General features: G+C 41.0%; 1 protein-coding gene across 10 annotated transcripts in view; it reads right to left on the minus strand.

The window, feature by feature from the left end:
- Positions 1–7,055: 7,055 nt before the first annotated feature.
- Positions 7,056–20,698, minus strand: part of CEP170 (centrosomal protein 170) — a 124,607-nt gene continuing 110,964 nt past the window's right edge. For 9 of the 10 annotated variants that reach the window (XM_059412511.1, XM_059412517.1, XM_059412515.1 and 6 more), the window contains 5 exons: positions 20,133–20,303; positions 16,624–16,712; positions 11,911–12,004; positions 11,091–11,142; positions 7,056–9,401 (listed from right to left, as the gene is read on the minus strand). In XM_059412511.1, the coding sequence (XP_059268494.1) occupies positions 9,112–9,401; positions 11,091–11,142; positions 11,911–12,004; positions 16,624–16,712; positions 20,133–20,303 (696 nt within the window). In that variant the 3' untranslated portion in view covers positions 7,056–9,111. The remainder of the gene's footprint in view (positions 9,402–11,090; positions 11,143–11,910; positions 12,005–16,623; positions 16,713–20,132; positions 20,304–20,698) is intronic. The other variant, XM_059412514.1, reaches the window with a different exon arrangement.

The following is a 20,698-nucleotide window of genomic DNA, read 5'->3' on the forward strand; positions in this document are numbered from 1 at the left end:
CCCAGTGTTCATCTGCTTCTTCTCTCCATCCTCAGGGATAAACTCGATACAGTATTAGTCTGAGTCATTCTGATCCGTGTTTTGTCCATCCGCATGCATATGTGCCCCAAAATAATTGGGCAGTCCCTCATATTCTAGCTCTTGCTGCTGTTGGGAAGTCTAGCTGTAGTTCTTGGTGAAAAAACTCTTCTCTTTGATTACTTTTAAGATTTTTAAAAAATATTTTATTTGTTTATTTGATAGAGACACAGAGAGAGAGGGAACACAAGCAAGAGGAGTGGGAGAGGGAGAAGCAGGCTTCCCGCTGAGCAGGGAGCCTGATGTGGGGCTCGATCCCAGAATGCTGGGATCATGAGCTGAGCAGAAGGTAGACGCTTAATGACTGAGCCACCGAGGTGCCCCTGATTACTTTTAAGATTTTATCTTTAACTTTGGTGTGCTACAATTTCACTACAAGGTAACAAGGTATTTAAGAAAAATATATCAGTCTTGAGACTGACCGCAATTTATAAATCCGAGGATCCGTGCCATTTCTGGAAAAAGATCCTCTATTCTCTCTTTGGACAATGCCTCTTTCTCATGCTCAGTCACCCCCTCCTTGAGGTGGCTCATGCGAAAATCTCCATTCTGATTGCCTCGCATGTACACGCATGAGGCTCATGTCCTTTCCCTGCACTGAAGCCCCTGGTCACCAAGTACCAGCGACCAGCAATCTCTTCGCAAGATACAGAATTAGCTCTGTATTTCAGCTTCCTTTTCAGTCCTTGGCCCTGGGAAATTTTGAATGAAGTTATGCTGCTAAAACATGTTTGTGATACTTTATCCAGTGTTTTGAGGTGTCACGAGGGAGAGAGATTTTCCGTCTGGTTGACATTGTTGGAATTAGAAAGCCAGAACAACACATCTTAAAATATATTTCTGCAGATTGCTGTCTCCCTCCCAATATATTGATGACTCTACCCGGGTCTTAAGAGAATGCAATAGCTCAAAAGTCAGAAGCTAAGTTTAGGAGTACCTTGCTGGTCTACTATTATAGCTTATGAGTAGAAAATGTTGGCATTTGCAGTCAAGGCATGAATCACTCACCTCCTGAAGAGTTTCGGAAAGGACCTTCCTTACAGCCTGCAGTAATCTTAAGATAACGCCTCGAGGTGATCATGAGGTTCGATTCCAGAAATTGCTAAGTGATTGGTTGGGGGTAGGTTGGGAGGAGGAGGTGGAGGGGGACAAAAGGGCCTCTGACAGGCAGAAAGCTTCTCTCCAGCTCCCAATCCCCTCCCCCGCAAGCTGCTTTGTGAGTCCGAGGGCTTTGTATCAGGGCTGGCGCAGGGTTAGGAAACCAGCTTCAGTGTGCAGCAGCCCGCAAAGTTCCAGGTCAGCAAGTTTTCTGACATTCTTGCTGCACTCCAGTGCTAATCCCAGTGCCTCGGATAAGTAGATGTTCAGTGACTACTTCCTGAAGGAATACGCAATCTGGGACATTGCCAGGGGCCTGAAGTGCTCTGGCGAGAGAGGTGAGGCGAAGGGGAAGAGGGTAAGATTCCAGACAGGTTTTTCATTTGCCATTGTTAAGGCTCCTGACTCTTCCATTCTGAACTTCCCTCCCACACACAATTCCCTGGTGTCAGGTGACATCAGAAATGGTCATGGCTGGGTGCCTGGGTGGCTTAGTTAAGTATCCCCGTCTGGGCTTTGGCTCAGGTCATGATGTCAGGGTGGTGAGATCAAGCCCTGGGTTGGGCTCCATGCCCAATGCGGAGCCTGCTTGAGATTCTCTCTCTCTCTCTCTCTCTCTCTCTCTCTCTCTATATATATATATATATATAGTTCTTGGTGAAAACAAAGAGCATAAGTGGGAGTCAGGGAGGGAGGGAGGGAGACCAAGCCCCCATGCGCGTGCCCCCCTCCTCACTGCCACCTGCACTCTGGGCTCCCTGGGAGTGAGGCTGTGCATGGAGGGGACTACAGCAAATAGCTTTCCAGGAATGTCCCAGGCGAAGGGACCCTGGCGCAACCCTCCCCTGCGCTGCTACTATATAGATAACTATAAAAGAAACTGTCATGGCGTGAAAAGGGGGGATTTGAGTGGAGGATGTATTTTGTTTGGGTTTAGGAATAATTATGTGGTTCCTAGTCTCTTCTCAGTATAGCTAAGTGTTGTTGCCACCTCTTGCAGCGTAGGGATGGTCCCTGGAAACTCTCCTACCAACCACTGGCGCCAACTCCCCTTGCAGAGCCTGCCAGGAGCAGGCAGGCCTAGTGCGAACGTGCTCAACAGCGCCCCACACCGGCAACAGGTGGGTAGTGGAGAAAAATCAGGTGGGCGAGGCTGGGAGCTCGAGGCAGGTCTGCAGAACATTCTTTCCATCAGCGGATGTAGAGCAGTGTAGGCGGAGGAAGGTCATCACAGGGAACACATCCCCCCAAAACAGGCCAAAAATGTGGTGGGGGTTTCTTTTTCTGGCTTTGGCGATGCTGTGATAGTGTCGAAACTTGTAATTAGTTGTAATTTCTCGTCTCTAAATAAATCTTCAGTGCCACAATTTGTATTTATAATTTTCTATTCCTTGTCCTTAAAATGGTTCTCTCAGCAGTACAGGCTTAGGGTGCACAGCCTGGCTGGGCCAGCGGGTCTGCCGTCCCGCGCCCAGCACGGCTCGTTGACCGGGAGGCCAAGCCCCCAGTGCGCATGCCCGGCTCCTCACTGCCGCCCGTGCTCAGGGCATGGAAGGGGTTGCTGTTGATTTGCCAGGAATGTCCCAGGCGGAGGGACCTGTGTGCAAACCCCACCTGGGCTGCTCCTACCTGTGCGTTTTAAATACCCAACTTTTGCATTAAGATGGACGGACTGGGAGGAGACTGCTGAGTGAAATAAGTCAAGCAGAGAAAGAGAATCATCATATGGTTTCACTTATTCGTGGAGCATAAGGAATAGCATGGAGGACATTAGGAGAAGGAAGGGGGAAATGAGCGGGAGGGAGTTTGAGGGGGAGACGAAGCATGAGGCACTATGGCCTCCGGGAAACAAACGGAGGGTTTCAGCCGGGAGGGGGCTGCGGGAGGGATTAGACTGGTGATGGGTCTGAGGGAGGCATAGGCTGCAGGGAGCACTGGGGTGAATCATGGAACGTGGCATCAGAAACTCATGATGCACTGTATGGTGACTAACATCACATCATAAAAAAATAAAATTAAGGTACATACAGTGTGTTTTTGACATAATGCTAATGCACACTTAACAGACGATAGTAGAGTTTGAGCATGGCTTTGAGATGCCCTGGGAACACAAAACGATACCGGACTTCCGTCTTCTGGAGATAATCCCACCTCCCCCAGAGCAGGCTGCAGAACTCCACAACATGTCAAGCTGTCTGCAGAAGTCACCTCTCAGAGGCCTGGCATCCTGGAGCTGGAGACTTTGGTGCTAAGTCTCTCTTGCTTCCTGGTGCAGATCAAGTCATGAGGAAATTTCCACCTTGCCCACAGTCCGCTTGCCAGATACACTGTGCCACAGTTGTCCCGGGGGATGTTGCCCCTCTCTCAAGTGGCACGGTGGCAAAGTTGGTATAACTGCCCTCCCTTCCCCACAACTCCCAGGACGTGGGGGAGGGGGTCCTCATTTTCTGCTAGAGAAGACATCTGTTTCTCTTTAAATTCCAGCTAAGGCATTCTGTCAAAGCCTGAGAATCTGCTTTTCATTTCTCTGAAAGCCATATAAATTCCCAAGGGTTGTGGTTATAAAAATCTCAAAACCAGAGAGAGGTGAGTCATTTGCTAAAGGGGTTGAGGAGAGAGGCAGAATTATTATAAAGGCAACAAGGTATGTTTCTGCCACAAATCTGGGAAGAGAGCAGAGTACCCTATCTGAAGATCAGAGAATAAAAACTAACATAACAGGAAGAAAGCTTGGAGACCCTCTAGCTCGCCGACCATCCTGCCCCTTCTTTACAGATAATGAAACAGGCTGGAGTTGAAATCATTTGTCTGAAGCCAACAACATGTAAAGTTTAGTTGCAGGATTTCTAACACACTGAGTGGCTTTCTACTGGCACTGTCCTCTCCTGTCTCTCCATGACTGAGAATAAAGAGGATAGAAGTCAGTTAGACCCAGGTTCAGAGCTTGACTCCCAGAGCCTCTTATTTGACTCAAGGCTCTACACCATAAAATGGGACTCATAATTCTCGTCTTATGTACTTCTGGGTTGTTGTGAAATTTAAATGAGGTGCCAAAGAGCCCAGCACAGTGTCAGCACACAGCAGTTGGTCATTCGAGACTGATAATCAAATTCTTTGGTGGGAACACAGTCTCGACTCTCGTCTTGCCTTCCAGTTCTCCCAGGACAACACATTTTGATACAAATATTTTCATAAGAAAGATCCTATTTTCTCTGTTTAAAAAAGAACATATGGCGAAGCTTTTATTTAACTCATCAGCTAATGGGTGGAATGAGAACATGTGAAAACCAATACAAAGCAAACTGCAGAGGACATATACATAAACCCAGGTAGAATATTAACAGGTGCAGAGCTGGCTACTTCCGGGCTCAGTGATGAGCCGCCATCCCCACCTGACATTGTACTTCTCCACCCCACCCCCCACCCCCTTGCCCGTCTTCTTCTACACTTTTTCTTCTTCTTTTTTTTTTTTTTTGGAAATGGTCTTATTGAGATCAAATTCACATACCTATTTTATACAGACAGATGTAACAATTTATAATGCAATTTATAACAATTTATGGTACTTTAAATCTAAGAATTTATAATAACAATTCTTAGTATATGTACAGAATTGTACAACCATTACCACAGTCAATCTTAAACATTTTTATTCCCCTAAAAGCAACCCTGTACCCATGAATTATAACCCCCTCATTTTCCCATCCCCTGCCCCCGAGCCATTGCCAACCCTTAGTCTACTTTCTTTCGGAGATACCCCATCACCCCCAGAATAGGCCACAGAATTCCACACTGTGTCAAGCTGTCTGCAGCAGTTCACCTCGGTAGAGGCCTTTCATCCACTCTGGACCTTTCATACAGATGAGCTCATACAAGTGGCCTTTTGTGATTGGCTACTTTCATTTGTCAGGATGTCTTCAACGTTCATCCACATTGTACCAGGCATTATTCAGTACTTCCGTTCCTTTAACAGCCAAATAACATTCCATTGCATGGCCCATTTTTATCTCACACGGACTGTGTGTTTAGTGTGCGATTTCTCTCAAGACATAAAATATGGAAAACTCACGAGGTTAGTGTGCTAGAATGTTGTTTCTTTCCCGACTGGAACCTTGATACTAATGTCAGTTTCCACATCCAAGCCATGGGCTCCCAGCAATCTTGGATTCTGGTTGTTTCCCCGAAATCTATTTTATCTGCTTCCAAACAGGTTAGTACAACCCAGTGAGGAGGATTTTCCACTCAGCCTCAGCCACGTCACCACTATGGCAGACATGTCCATTTCCGTGGACACCAGCTCCAGAAAAACATAGAAAAGGAGTTCCCGGGATGACTAGCCCCATGTCATGGTCTGCCGTAGTAGCCAGAGGGGGCTGGTCTGGGAGTATGTGCTTAGAAACGTGAAGAGAAAAGCGACAGTCCTCACTTCTTGGGCGAAATGTGCGAGTGAGGTCTGGCTGACCTTTCCCCCCTGCCCCGCCAGCACCTGGTGCTCGGCAGGGATGTTGCTCCCCCTTAAGATGAGGAAGACTTCTAGGAGACCACTTACCAAGAAATGAGGGATTCTCAGCAAATTTGCATTTCTAGAGAGGAGCCTACAGAAATCCTTCCAAGGAGAGCTGTGTAAACAATTCGCTGAGGGAAACCACAGAATAGTCACCTCTCCACCTGACATTATCAGTGGACGTATCTTTAGTTTCTCTTTTCTGTGACTCTAGAACAGGTCTGCGAGGGCGACCGTCGATGGCTGCTCTCTGCTGGGAACTGCTGCCGCCGGGCCAGTCGGTTAGGCACGCAGTACTTGTTTGTCGAATAGGTAGGATCTGGCCTGTAGTGGAGGACAGGGGCTTGGAACATGGGGAAAGAACAAAGAACCAGAGAAGGCTTTCTGGAGAAAAAGAGGAAGGGGAGCCATTTCCCAGCCACAGAGCTCTGGCGGACTCCACTCGGCACGCAGAGAACGACGATCCGCTCAGTGTGCAGATCGGAACCGGGAGGCCCACGTTAGCTCGTGAGGGAGGTGTCTGGATCCCAGGCTTCTAAGCCTAGTTTCCTTCCAAAAGTTAGGGTCCTGACAGGCAGAGATACGGCGAGCAAAGCCCAAGGCAATGAGGGAAGAAGCCAGATGTTTGAGAGTACAGGCTCTGCTCTGTACTGAAATGAAAGATTGTCTTAGTGACTTGCAAGGAAGGGAAGTGCGTCTCTGTAGTGGAGAAGAGTGAAATGCCGACGCTGGCCAAGGCCTGAGCTGTGGCCCAGTCCAGCGAAATCGCTGGCGGCCTCTGAAGAAGGGCGGGGCGGTGGGTCAGGGAGGAAGGAGGGAGAAAGGCAAAGGCCCAGAGAAGAGAAGAATCGCTCAGGGCGGCGAGGAACTCGTGGAGAGTCTGAGTCGGGTGCGCCGAGAATCCTGAGGGAAGGACCGGGCTGTGGAAAGCCTCAAAGGCCAAGCTAAGAAACAGAATGTTCGACAGTAACAGAGATTCGAGATTGGTGGGTATAGACCCAACAGTGAGAGAAAAGGGATCTGAATGGGCAGTTCTCAAATTTAGGATGTCCAACAAGATACTTTAAATTTCTTTGTTCCCCAAATGTATCATGGTCATAAAGCCTTCTGAGGATTCCAGGAGCTAAGAAATAAAGGCCTTCTATGTGCACCTTACGATTAGAGTACGAAGTGAAGAGAAGGAGATTTACAAAATCTGCTCCGAAAATCTTTTCTTCTTTAGTCAAAGCACCATGAAGTCTCACAATTACCGTGTATTAATTAGAACTGAAGGATTCCTTGTATGGCTAAGCCTTGGAAAATGGTGTAGAGTTATCTGGTAAACTGATGAAGTACTGGCAATCCAGATGGTAGAATAAAATGTACAATCAATGTCTAAAGTTCCAGAAACACTTTATTTAAAAATGGAGCTGTAAATGCATAACAAAATAACATAAGTAATAAAGGTAACAAAAATAAATAAGGAGGATAATGTATTCATACAAAATAAAAGTAACATAGTAAAAGGCCAAATGTTTATAATTGAACAAAACCGTGTAAACACCTAAAGGATAATGTAAGTTGAGTAGATGCTAATATTTTCCTAGACAACTCCTTACCTTCTACTTCCATGAGGATACCATCAGTACCCAAACAGTAAATAAAAGAGGGAGCAATGGTGATTATTTTGTTTGACTTTTTCTTCAAATGGATTGACCCTGTTTTAATGTTTCACTTATTCCTTCAAAGCATTTGTTATCATTCCATTCATGTTCTTTCAAACCTTTTGTTTCCCAGTCCTCCTTTATTAGAATGGAGAAGTTAGCTTTACAAGGAGAATAGTTCATTTACTGTTTTTTTAATTTAAAGAAAAATATGAGATTCATTACACAACAGACTTTTGTTTTTACATCTCTACAAAAAGGGGTTTTATTTTTTTTTTTTTTTTTTTTTGCATCTTTATTAACTGGCCCAAAAGTACAGGAGTTTTTAAATCTTGTAAAGTTTTGAAGCATACAGAGTTAGTCTGTCTTTTGAAACCAATGTAGTACAGGATTATTGCTGAAATACTAAAGACCATTCATAAAAGTTGCAAAAGCCACTGTTTTAACCTTTATAGACTGATGGGGTCAGGGGGAAGTCCAAGTTTACTAAGTAATATTTAAAGCAATTACGATTCACCCAAATTATAGTGTTCTGGAAACACAAAGATAATTACTTTCTTTTAAAACTTATCCAAATGTGAACTTACTGGAAAGAGAAAAAACAAGTTTACAGAAGGTATTTTTCCACAGGCTTCCTCTTTAGTGGCACAGGCCTGAGCCTTCATCGTTGCCGTCTTGCAGGGTCCTTATAACTGTGTAAGACGGGCAGGATTTACTACTGGGTTCTACAGGGAAACACACAGAAGCAATTCATTGCTTGGGAGCGAAACTATCAGCTAACCTTATGACTACTGGTTCTCCAAGTCTCCTAATGAAGAAAATTTTAACTTCATGATCATTTCAAGGGAATTTTTTTTTTCAACTGTCACATATAAACTTGGTAACACAGGACCAATATACATGTTCTCAGTTTAAAAAATATACTCCACCTCAACAGTCTAATCTTTCTAGTTATCATTTGCCCTAAAATGAGACAAAATCTTACTTCCATTAAAAAAAATGGGAAAAAAGTGCCAAATTGAGTTTTTTGAAGGTGGAGTAAAACACCGAGGGGTTAAAACAAATACAGTATTATCAATCTCCTATGTACAAAAAAGACGGTTAGTCCTTACCGATATAGAGCTATGCCCACCTACCACTCCCGGCAAATCTTAGTGCAAACATAATAGTTCATCTCCGTCAACCCAAGACAATTTACGTAGCAACAAAGTTATAGAAATCACATATATGCTGGAAAAGTTCAGAACACAAGAACGACTGTCTGGAAAGGTCAGTTGGACTGTGGAGAGTAATATGTCATTGTATCCAATGGTAATGAAGACTAATATAAATCCTATTATTAAGAAGCAAATATAAGTGTTTAACAAATCTGTACAGATGAAGAGGAAGTCCATTTCGGGGAGCAGCTTGGCACAGGAGACATGGGGGTCAGAAATGTTGGGTATTTAATTTGCTTGTAGGTCACAGCATGGCTTAAAGAAAAAAAACAAAGATCTATGAAGGGAAAGGATGCAATCAGAGAATTCAATTTGAAAATCATAAAACCACAAAGGCAAAACTGCCACAATCTGTTTTTTCCTACACGTGCCTCTCGTGGTTTTCTAACGGCCCGAAAGGATTAATAGGATACCGCATCACAGGTAAAAAAATAAATAAATAAAATTAAGAAGACCGAGAGAACGAGATTGTAGCTGACCAAGCTGTCTTGTTTAGTGTAAGTCAACACTATGCTGCTTCCAATATTTCTAGTCATTCCACAGGTTCTTATTTTTAACAATCGAGAGAAAGTCATTCATGTACTGTAACATCTTCCTCTTCCCCATCAGGGTTGAACCTATTGAAATGGATACTGAAATCAGCCTCAGACTCGGCATTCTCAAATTCAGCTGACACTGACATAGCGGCAGGATGGGGAACCCTAGCTTCTGGTTGGCAAAGGGTCGGTGTCTGACCGGGGCTGCTGTGGTTGTTCACGGGACTGGACTTCTGTTTTGGTGGAGACGGCAACATGGCGCTGGGGAATCCCATGTTGTTCAGAGCCTCCAGAGTCCCATCTGGGTCAATCATAGCATTGATTGCTAAAGGGAAAAAAAAAAAAAAGATAATTGTAGACGCAGTTAAATTTGGATGTGAACACTACTTATGACTAGGGTAATATTTCAACTAAGGATGCTTATATGAGCTTAAATTTGGCTAATCCTTTTGAATACCGTATTTAGAACCCATTTTGAATAACTCAGGAGCTGACCTCTATTGTAGATGACCCTGATCTGAATGAGCTCTCTGGTGTCCTGCACAGGCTCACATATGGGCCTTCTGGAGTCTGTTGGAAGACTGAGGTTTGGGAGAAAGGCCTTTTTGAAATTTGCTTCCATCATTGTGACAGGCGGGAAAATGCTGGGCGGGATTTTAATAAGCCCTCCTAGTTGTATTACCACTCAGAGGACTGGGGTTCATTGCCAAGATGGGGTTCTAAGGAACTGGAAGGCTGAGGAGGCCAGGAGGACATCATCCCACTTGGAATGCTACCATGGCACACTGTCGTTCACTGTCGTTCAGTGTGTGGGGTCGTCAGACGTGTGCAAGGTGTGTGTGCCCCGGAGCCATGGGGATGCCCTCAGAACCCGATGGCGGCTCCAGCAAGCCCTACAGACCTTGCTACTCTATGAGATGGGCCAGTGAAAGAGCAACTTTCCATCCAAAAGATCCTGGAGTGAGTGGACAAGGAAAAATCTTAGGCAGTGATTTTCAGCTTGGCACGGGGAGAATGGGGAGTTGGCAGAAGGAAGCAGCTTTGATATAATAATCACTCTCAAGAGGTCCTTTTCAAAGTACACTGCTGTTCTATCAGCTAGCAGTCGTTGTGTTATTAGCAAGACTCGTGTCCCCACAGTGGTAAAATATAACCCTTTGGGATGTGGAAATTGATCAGACATTAAGAATCACTTAGTGAAAGCCAACATGTTCTGCCTATGGTAGTTCAAGCAACAAACATGGAGTAGAATCAGCAGCTGACTCTGGAGGCCAGTTGTGCCACTGCAGACTTCTAGTTCAAGACACACACGGGCACTCAGGCCTAAGGGAGACTGGCACACACGGAAATCATGACCCTTTGGCCAATATGCGCTCTTTTCTGTGGTTCACCCAAACAACTGTGATTTGTATCAGAATACAAGTTCATTTGGGTTACATAACAAGTGTCAAATCAAAAAAATAAAGCCAACTGTCAATAAGCATTCTGAGTTGCATACAATTTTAATGCATTATTTTACATATTTTTCATATATTAATATTTATCTACATATAAAATAGTTAATATCATACTGCGAATTAGTCTACAATAGCTAGCCTATATGCCCAAGATTTAACTTTACCTTTTTATTTGTATTGCATTTTATTTCTTTTTTTTAAAGATTTATTTGAGAGAGAGCACGCGTGTGCGTGTGCCCGAACACAAACGTGTGAGTAGGGGAGAGGGGCAGAGGGGCAGGATCTCAAGCAGACTCCACACTGAGCTGGGGCTCAACTCCCCGCTCCGAGCCCAAATCAAGCATCAGACACTGAACCTAGGTGCCCCTATTTATACTGGGCTTCCAAGCTTCCTTTTTATGAATAATTTGGGCAGGAAGAACTATATTTTTAACCAATTGTTATATTTGTTATAGTTAACCAAATTACGTTCTAGTAGAATATTTTAAGAGATACCACTTAGAATATATTTGTCTGAAACTGTTAGTCCTTCCTACTTAATTTAGTAGTACATGTACCTTGTAGCTGCTTTTCAACTCTTTTCAGCTCTTGTAATATAGAAGAAATCTCCTGGAGGGAAAGCAATGACAAAAATCAGCTTCCTGTAAGAAAAGCTTGTTTATTTGATAAGCAATGTTCCTGTAAGAAAAGCGTGTTTATTTGATAAGCAATGGCGCTCACACTCCTCTTACTTGGAACCTTAACATCATTCACATGGCACTACATCCGCAGCAACAAGACGGGAGATCATTATGATACCCAAAAAACAAGATTCAAATTTTAAAATTCTTAATGTTTAACTGCAATTATTTTTTCAACAAGATAACAAAAGACAAGTTTAAGATGATACTACTATACCGTGTATAAGCAATGATTTTGAAATACTTGCATTGAACAACTTTTGACAACTTTGAAAAAGTGCATAAGGATTTTCTCTGAGAAATGGATGAATCATGACCTCAGTTTTAGGATGACTCCCTGAGCCATGAAAACCTGTATAGATTCTTGAGCAGGAGACAAGCAATCTCCCGAGGAAATGATTCATGTCCACTTCTATTTCAGTTCAGCTCTTATTTCAAACTGCCATTTACAATGTATACTCATTACAAGAACAAGAAAGTATTAGTGAAGAAACATAAAGTTCCTCCTTTATACCATCTATAATTCTGAAGCAATCAACATTTTAAACCCCCATGAGAGATAGTGGAAGGCATAAAACTTCCCAAATCTGTGTATTTCTATCTTTTTAAAAATGTAAATTAACGAACACTTTAAAAGAATATTGCTCCTTTAAGATAAACCCATTAAATGTTCAATGTTCGAGAACAACTGCCATACCATGCTTGAGGTTTTCACTATAGGGACTTCACTCTCAGCTCTTAACTTGCTTTCTATTTCATCCCAGTTCCGATCCTTGTCTTTAAATAATATTCTAGAAATTAAAAAAAAAAACAAGCATTTTACTTTCCATGTTTTAAAAACCTATCATATGTTTAACAATAATATAAAAGCAATGCATCTTTTAAAAGTTACCCAGGGATAAAGAAACCACTAAACATTACATCAACTACAAATAAAATACTGAACCAATATTACCAATAAACTCATTTACGTGAGAAATCTGTATTAAAAAAGCAAGTGAGTGGTTATGAATACACATGTAAATCCTTTCATAGTTATCTCATTTGTTACTGAAAACCAAATATAAAGTATAGGTGATATAACCCCCACATTTTATCTAATATTTTAATCAACCATAAAATGACCACTTACTAAAACATAGTTTTATTCAGATGGAATATACGCATTATAAACGTAAGATGAAAATAAAATGAATTAGGTATGAAAAAATCGTTAATTGATTAAAGTCTGATCATTCTTTCTAAGGCTAAAAATTGGAGTACTTACTGTGTCTTTAAAAGTCTTAACTTATGTTAGTATATTTGTATACAATGACCAACTAGGAGTTAAGACACTATCCGTTTGATAAAAACAACTGCCAATAAAGATAATTATCCTTACGTTAGAAACTAAACTCAAGTGTCTTAACTTACAAAAAAAAAGTAACAGAGTTTTCATTTGTCTTTTATTTATTTATTTATTTTTAAAAGATTTTGTTTTATTTATTTGACAGAGAGAGATCACAAGTAGGCAGAGAGGCAAACAGAGGAAGGGAAGCAGGCTCCCGGCTAAGCAGAGAGCCTGACATGGGGCTTGATCCCAGGATCCCAGGATCCCAGGACCCTGGGATCATGACCTGAGCTGAAGGCAGAGGCTCTAACCCACTGAGCCACCCTGGCGCCTTCTCATGTGTCTTTTAAAAGTGGTATCCTTCTCTCCCAATACTTTGGCATCTCTGAGACATGACTCAGCAGTTTTGGAGAGATGTGAATAAAAGGCACCTTTCTGGTTTCTTTTAAAATCTCTGTATTGAGCCTGGAAATCTAATTAGATAATATCTGCCTTATATAAATATCAACACTGTACAAGTAAGTTATTACTACTGGAAGCTGATCAGTATTTAAGTATTAAATAGTACATATTATTTGTATTTCTTCAAAGATCAATATGCCAGGTTCAACTTACTTTTGAAAAATATGAAATTCATCAACATCAAATCAAGTCTGGAACATCTACAAACTATACATCGCCACGCTTAAAAGGGCAACGATGGTTCTAGAAACTGATAAAAGAATATTCTTCTCAGACTGTTAAATTTTCTAAACCCAAAAGACTAATAAACCTCCTTGCCAGCTGTCTAAGACCTGATATCATCATGGCCAAGACGTTAAGACAGGTAAGTAAATTATGTGGTTTCTAAGAGTCCCTTGCAGCATTAGGACTGGTGCAGAGAAAGCAAAGACTGTTTCATGGACCACCTGAGAACTACCATGAACTCGTGTGATACAGAAAGTCTGAGCTTAGCCACACTGCGCTCACAATCCAGTGAATTTTGCCAGAACATGGTTACTGGGTAAGATGCATGGGCTTCTCAAACTGTTAAAGGACACATGTTATCACCTTTGCTGACAGTGGTCAGAGTGTTCACCAGAGGTTCCTGATTCATACACACAAAGCACCCCAGAGCTCCAAGCCACTGAAGGGATAAAAAACTTACTTTAAAGACAATGAGTATATACCGTGGTATGGATTTAAGAAGCCAAACGTGACATTTTGACTTGAGGAAGAGAACTCAAATACACTATCTAAAATACTAAGGAAGCAGAAAACTAGATCAAGACATGGCTTTAGACCAGACCATAATGGTTAGAACTTAACTGTCTTTGTTTAAAGGTCATTATAGATCTTTCTGAAAAAAATTCACAGCTTTTGAGTGATCTTCGTATTACATTATGGAATCAAAATCATAGTCAGATTAAATGTCAGCATGGAAAACACAGGAAATGCCAAAGATAATTTCATTCAGCAACTGAACCATTAAGCCAAAAACTCGTTTTGCGAAAGCAGTTGGTTTTAGACTAAAAAGTCTCCAGGTCAAATTCTAAGTCCTTCACTGTCTGTTCTGAAATAGTTTTGGGAAAAAATTACTTAAATGAATTCTCTTAAACAGATAGCCTTACGATTCAATAATATGATGTTCAATGTGTTTTTACCATGACTAGGTACTTATCAAAAACTGATGAAATGTATTATTTCATCACATAAGCAATATAAAATTTTATTTGTGTGGAATATTATAATTCACAAACCATATTCAAACATGGTTTCAGTACATCTTAAAATTTTAATTATAGGAATTAGAAATTAATTCACAGCATCGATGAATTTCTGAAGTATTTTTACATAGATTTTACACCTTGACCTTCTGGTATTCCCTGAACCCTTACCTTGATCTCTTAAAAATGTACCAGTTTCTCTCTTCATTGTCTTCTAAAAAATACTAAGTTAGATTCTCTCTAGTTTAAAAGAATGATGTCATCTACACTGTCTTGTCCTATTTTCTACTTTTTAAATTTTTTTGACAAAAGTAATACAGAATGTGGTTAAAAATACAAATCTTTCAGAAAAAACATACATATTATACAGAATACCTACTATATGTGCATGTGTACATATATACACATATAGTTCTTCCCTCCGTTCATTTCTTAGTGGTTTATACAAATGACCTCATAACGTATTTACTCTTGTACACCTTGGTCTTTTCACATAATGGTATCTTTACTTTTTCAAACGAGTATCAGTGAAGTATATCAACAGCCCCTCCAAATGCAGTTGGAAATAGGAGGCTTATTTCCTTATTTATTCCCTTAACAGTTAAAAAGTGATCGCAGTTAAAAAGTTAAAAAGTGGGGCGCCTGGGTGGCTCAGTGGGTTAAGCCGCTGCCTTTGGCTCAGGTCATGATCTCAGGATCCTGGGATCGAGTCCCGCATCGGGCTCTCTGCTCAGCGGGGAGCCTGCTTCCCTCTCTCTCTCTCTGCCTGCCTTTCTGCCTACTTGTGATCTCTCTCTGTCAAATAAATAAATAAAAAATCTTTAAAAAAAAAAAGTTAAAAAGTGATCACATGTTTGTCTTTTCTTAAGGAGTACTTTGTATATATAATTAGTTATTTTAATAACTACAATTATGTTGACATCTGCTATTTTTTCAAGATAATTTACTCTTCTCAATTTTCACACATCCTTATGAGTTTTAAGTAAACTTAACTTCCTATAAAATACTAATTTAACATTCATTCATTAACCAGTAGTTACATAGTTATTCTAGGTATGTTAACATTAAAAATCACTGCTCTCATGGAATTTGCATTTTAGCTTGTGTACTTCAGTACCTGCACCTGTATGTTCTGCTATCTCTATGTGATTTGTCTTAATTTCATTATTTTTGCCTTTCTTAACTGATTTTATTACTCACAACTTTTGTTCCAACTGAGCCCGATCACCCCTTTTTCCTTTTTATTATTAGAATCACTAGTTACACAGGATAAAAAGTATAATAACAATGCAATTTCATTGGATCCTTTCTAAATTAAAAAACGTGTACATTTTCAGGCTCAACATTTGATTTCAAGGAAATTAAATTAGTTGCATGCTATTTTTAATAACACATTCTGTAATTTCTGACTGGGCTTCTAAATGAGCCTGTTTCTATTTTCAACACACGCAGTGCCTAAGCAATCGGCACTCTAATGTCACGGTAGCTGAGGCCTGTCTTGTGTGCCCCAGCAATGATGTCACTTCCGAGTCTGCTGGTGCCACCATCTTCTCTCATGGTCACTGAGCTCCCTTCACCATGACAACCCATGCTCCTTGGAGCTGCCCACACAGCAGGCAGCCAGACAGACCGAGGCCGCCCAGTGAAATCCACAGGTCTAATCACAGGTCACACATGCCTCAGGTCTGGCTCAAGCATGCAGTGCAGCTGAAGGTGATGAAACTGTTATTTTCAATTTATTTCCACTAAAATTATATTCTAAAACTAGGACATAGTGGAAGGATTGTTAGCCAAAGGAATAAGTAAGTGAAATAAACAGACCTTTTATGGGAATGAAGTCTCCAAATTTAATCAGACTGAATGATTTCTGACTGTGTGTCACTCACCCAACACAGTTCTGAGGCCCTCAAGACTGAGCGCGCACGGCTACAAGTATGCAAGCGTTCAGGTCTTACAGGGTTGCGCACACTGTTGTCTTTACCGATGAGGAAGACGAAACTAGCCTCAAGTTTCAGGTCTTATAAAAGAAACCCCAAAGGTCTATTAATTTAAAATACTTAGTGTTATTCTGTGCAGGAGTAAATTGTATCTAATTATTAATAAAATTAATCTAAGTAATTTTATAGCTGTTAACTCTCCATTATAAAGGGCTGATTATTGAGTCTTCTGGTTCCTTTTCTGCCCCCTTCATGTGGCCTAGCTTCTGGCTATTACTTACACCTAAAAAAGAGACGGAACATGACAGTGGCGGCAGTGAGCTCGGTACTGCGGCCCTCACTCGTCCCCACGGGCCTTGGGTGGGGGTAGCCCAGCGCGCAGTGGAACAGGTGTCCCCTGACAATCTAAGCCCAGAGGTGTGAGTGCAGAACAGTACCTGATCTTTCCAGCTGTTTTATCTATCGACTGTCTTATCTTCTTGGAAAACTGAAACACGGATGACAGCAGCAGGTTATCTCCCATGACCTGGAACATCCAAAGAAATTACAGTATTATCTCTGTTTTGTATAACCACGGAGAACACTAGTCACAGATCACTAGATTCAGGGGCATTTAGTATTTATGCTAATTTTAATTTAAAAAATGAGGAATGTCATTAGAGTTATGTATAACTAAACTGAGAAAGAGAAATAAATATCAATAAAGGAGTTTCTTTTTAAAAATAACTTGTCCAGTTTCCATACTATTTTGGTCGTATCACTTATCACATATCACTTACAAAGAACAATCCACATTATCCCTATCATCAATCACAGTCACGATCCCATCTTTCATGCCTCTAATTCAAATGGTCAAAAAAGGAAAATATAAGTAATTTAGAATACTTTATTCTTTCACCAAATAATACAAGTATAGAGATCAAGAAGATTACAATCCTTGTTTTTTGGGGCAGAGTCTAATGGGAGAGATACTTTAGAAAGATTTCATTTATTTATTTGACAGAGAGAGACACAGTGAGAGGGAACACAAGCAGGAGAGGGAGAGGGAGAAGCAGACTCCCCACTGAGCAGGGAGCCCAGCGCAGGACTCGATCCCAGGACTCCGGGATCAATCTGAGCGGAAGGCAGAGGATTAATGACTGAGCCACCCAGGTGCCCCTGAGAGATACTTCTTAAAAATTTGCCCAAAAGAATGAATTTTTACGATGGAGGCTCATAGCATCCTAGTTGAAATTTATGGGCAAAGCTAGGTTTGGCAAAGTTCTTCTGTGAAGGGCCAGAAAGTGAAGATTTCAGGCCATCTGGTCTCTGTCGCAACTGCTAAACTCGTTCTTGTGAAAGCAGCTACAGATAACACACCAACAAGTGGGCTTGGCTGTGCTGAGATAAAGCTTTATCTACAAAAACAGGTAGCCGGATGGATTTGTTCTGCAGAAGCTAGAAAAGGGATTGAACTGGGGCTAGATGTGGGTTCGCAAATCACCTCCTTGTAGTTCAGAACTGCATCTAGACTCTGCAAGACGGTCCAGAAAATAAGACATGGCCCTGGAGGTAAAGAAGCTGTTTAAGACCAGTGCAGGTGTTAAAAGAATGGAGGCAACACTATTAAGTATTTTGTTAAAAAGAAGTAAGTGCTGAATTCTGTGATTCATTGCTACACAAATTCTAATGGAATGGGTGAGGTCAGTAAGGAAGGCACCATGGAAAACGAGAACCTGAGAATGTCAAGGGTTTGAAGTTAGTGCAGGATGAAAAGTTACTCAGGATGTGATCAGCAACATACCGGCAATGGAAGGCTAAACGAACACAATGGTATCTTGTGGGCCTTGAGGAAACAAACCAGAGCAAGAGTGGAAGGCATCGATTACTCAGGCGAGGACAGAGTGTGTTTTAAAACCATCCGGTGCATGGCAGGGGCAACTGTGCAGCAGGCTACGAGCTCTCCCACTGGACATCTCTCTCTACTCAGCACTACTGCGAACACACACATTCTTACATACTAACTTGCAGCTCCTGTTCCTGAAGTCCAGGATGCCAGCCTACGATCAGACTCTCCAGGGCACTGCCACCTCCTCTATTCTCCTACCCACACCCTAAGCCTTGGCCTGTTACTGCCGCTGCATGGCGTTCCTCAATTAGCTCTTTCCATGGTGCTATGGTGTGAAATAACCATTCTTTGGTGAATAAACTCCTCTATATCCCTGAATTTCCCCCAAACTCATTTCAACTAACTTCCATTATCATAAATATTTTTAATAAACCTCTCCATACCTTATTTGTCATGGCCACATTTATTTTTAAGAGAGTTAAACAATTTTTATCTGCATTGGTTCACAGGTACACAGAATTAATCATAATTCTTGATTCATGATATAAATCACTAGTCTAATCTGGACCACTTTTTCTTTCTCTTTAATAATGATAACTGATAAATTAGAAACTTACGATAAATCTAACAGCCAAAACAAAAGCTAGAATGCAGCACTAACCATGTTACAGAAGAGATGGCCAGAAATACTCATTCTGTATTCCACAGGAAGAGGACACTTGCTTTTGACCTCTACTATATGGCTTGGCTTCACCCATGGGATATTAGCAGACTCGACATGAACATGAAATGTGTCTGCATGGTGGGGCTTGCTCTCTCGTGCTTCTGATGGAACCATGATAAGAACAAGCCTTGGCTGGCCCGCCTGTCCACGCAATATGAGAGACCCATGGGCAGGCCTGGAGTCCACCTACGGCTGACTTCTCATTGACCAGCTGAGTCATTCCAATTAACCCACAGGTGTCAATAAGCACACGGTTACCACTCCATGCCACTGAGAATCTGTGGGCTGTTATGCAGAAACAGCTGACTTATGTAACCTACCACTAGTCAGCTGGTTTCCTCCATGCTATCTCCCTGCCACCCTCCACCCGGGTTAAACAATATCCTGAATCCCATTCTTCATTCCCTGGCTTTCCTTTTCATATCATTCATATCATTTCCGTTACATCGATTTCTGGTCCTAAGTATATATTTTCATTTTAAAAATTTATGACACAGAATCACATTGTATATAATCTTCTGAGAATCACTTTTTTCATTTAATATTACATGGCTAAAATTCACCCACATTGTGGCATACTGCTGTAGTTCATTTATTTTGATTACTCTGTAATTACTCCATTTGTACACATACAAATTATACACATACAACTTTATACATTCACTTTTCTGCTGATAAAAACTAAGTTTTTGTTATTGTCCACAGCAGTGCTATGACTTCTTCTGTGAAAGAAAGAAATAATGTCAAACCGTTCTTCCAAAGTAACTGCAGCAATTTAACCTCCACCGCTAACACACTGGTCAATGTATCTGTGTTCTCTAACACTTAATATTTTAAGACTTTTAATTTGTTGCCAGTTGAACAAGAATCACATTATAGTCCTGAAATGTTATTTCTCTGAATACTCAGGAAGTTGAACATCTCTGTATTTTGAAGATTTTAGGTAATTTCTCTTCATGTCTTTCGAAGATTTTTCCATTGGGTGGTTTTTACCTTTTTAAGTTGATTGGTAGGACTTCTTCGTGTATTCTGTATACTAATCCTTTATTGGCTGTATGTTTCACAAAAGTCCTTTAATATACTCTAATTTATCCAATCTTTTATAAAAGTCAAAGCTTTCTGTGTCTTTTAAGAAATAACCCCTGACTATAATGTGAAAGACATTTACCTGTATTTTTTACTAAAAGTTTAAAGTTTTGCTTTTGCACCCTTTAGGAACTTAATTCATCTGTAGTTAATTATTTGTACATGATGTGATGTCAGGATGAAATTTCATTCTACTCCTAATAAGGACAAGTGCTTTCTTCCACAGCCCCATTTATCGAACAGCTCTTCCTTTTCCTACAACAGGACATGCCTCTTCTGACATTTGTTAAAGTTTGTGGTTTACTTACTTCATCTCTGCTCCAGGTTCTCCGCCTTGTAATTGTTAAGTGATCAGGGGGCTCTGCTGGTTGAGGTCTTGGATCACCAGACCGACAGTTGTTTCCTTCTGGTGTTTTAGAATGAACTAATGGAGGGATCTTGCGGAAGTTGAGGCTTTCATCAAAAACACGATCAACCAACTAATAGGACAAAAGCAGATCCTTATGAGAATAATTTGGAAAGGAACTGATCCTGGCATTATCATTTTTTTTAAATTAGACAGAAGTTATTCCATTGTCAGGTAGTAACAGAAGCATGATGTCTTCAATAAACCAATTACTCTTTCTTTTTATAAAAAGGTACCTGTTTAATAAGATGTTCAGCTACAAAAGATTTTATTTTTAAAATCCAAAATACAGAATTATGCTGAATTCAATTCTTCAATGGATAAGCTTTTCCCCAAATGGAAAACAGATGATAAGCAGAAAAAGCCGAGCCATGTAAATGGACAAGTTTATTTTACTCACATTGCCTTACCAATGTAAAATAATGTTTCTTTTCCTTTTAGTTTCCTATCTTTTTTTTTTTTTCCTTT

Source organism: Mustela nigripes, chromosome 10, assembly GCF_022355385.1.
Source record: "Mustela nigripes isolate SB6536 chromosome 10, MUSNIG.SB6536, whole genome shotgun sequence".
Lineage (NCBI taxonomy): Eukaryota > Metazoa > Chordata > Mammalia > Carnivora > Mustelidae > Mustela > Mustela nigripes.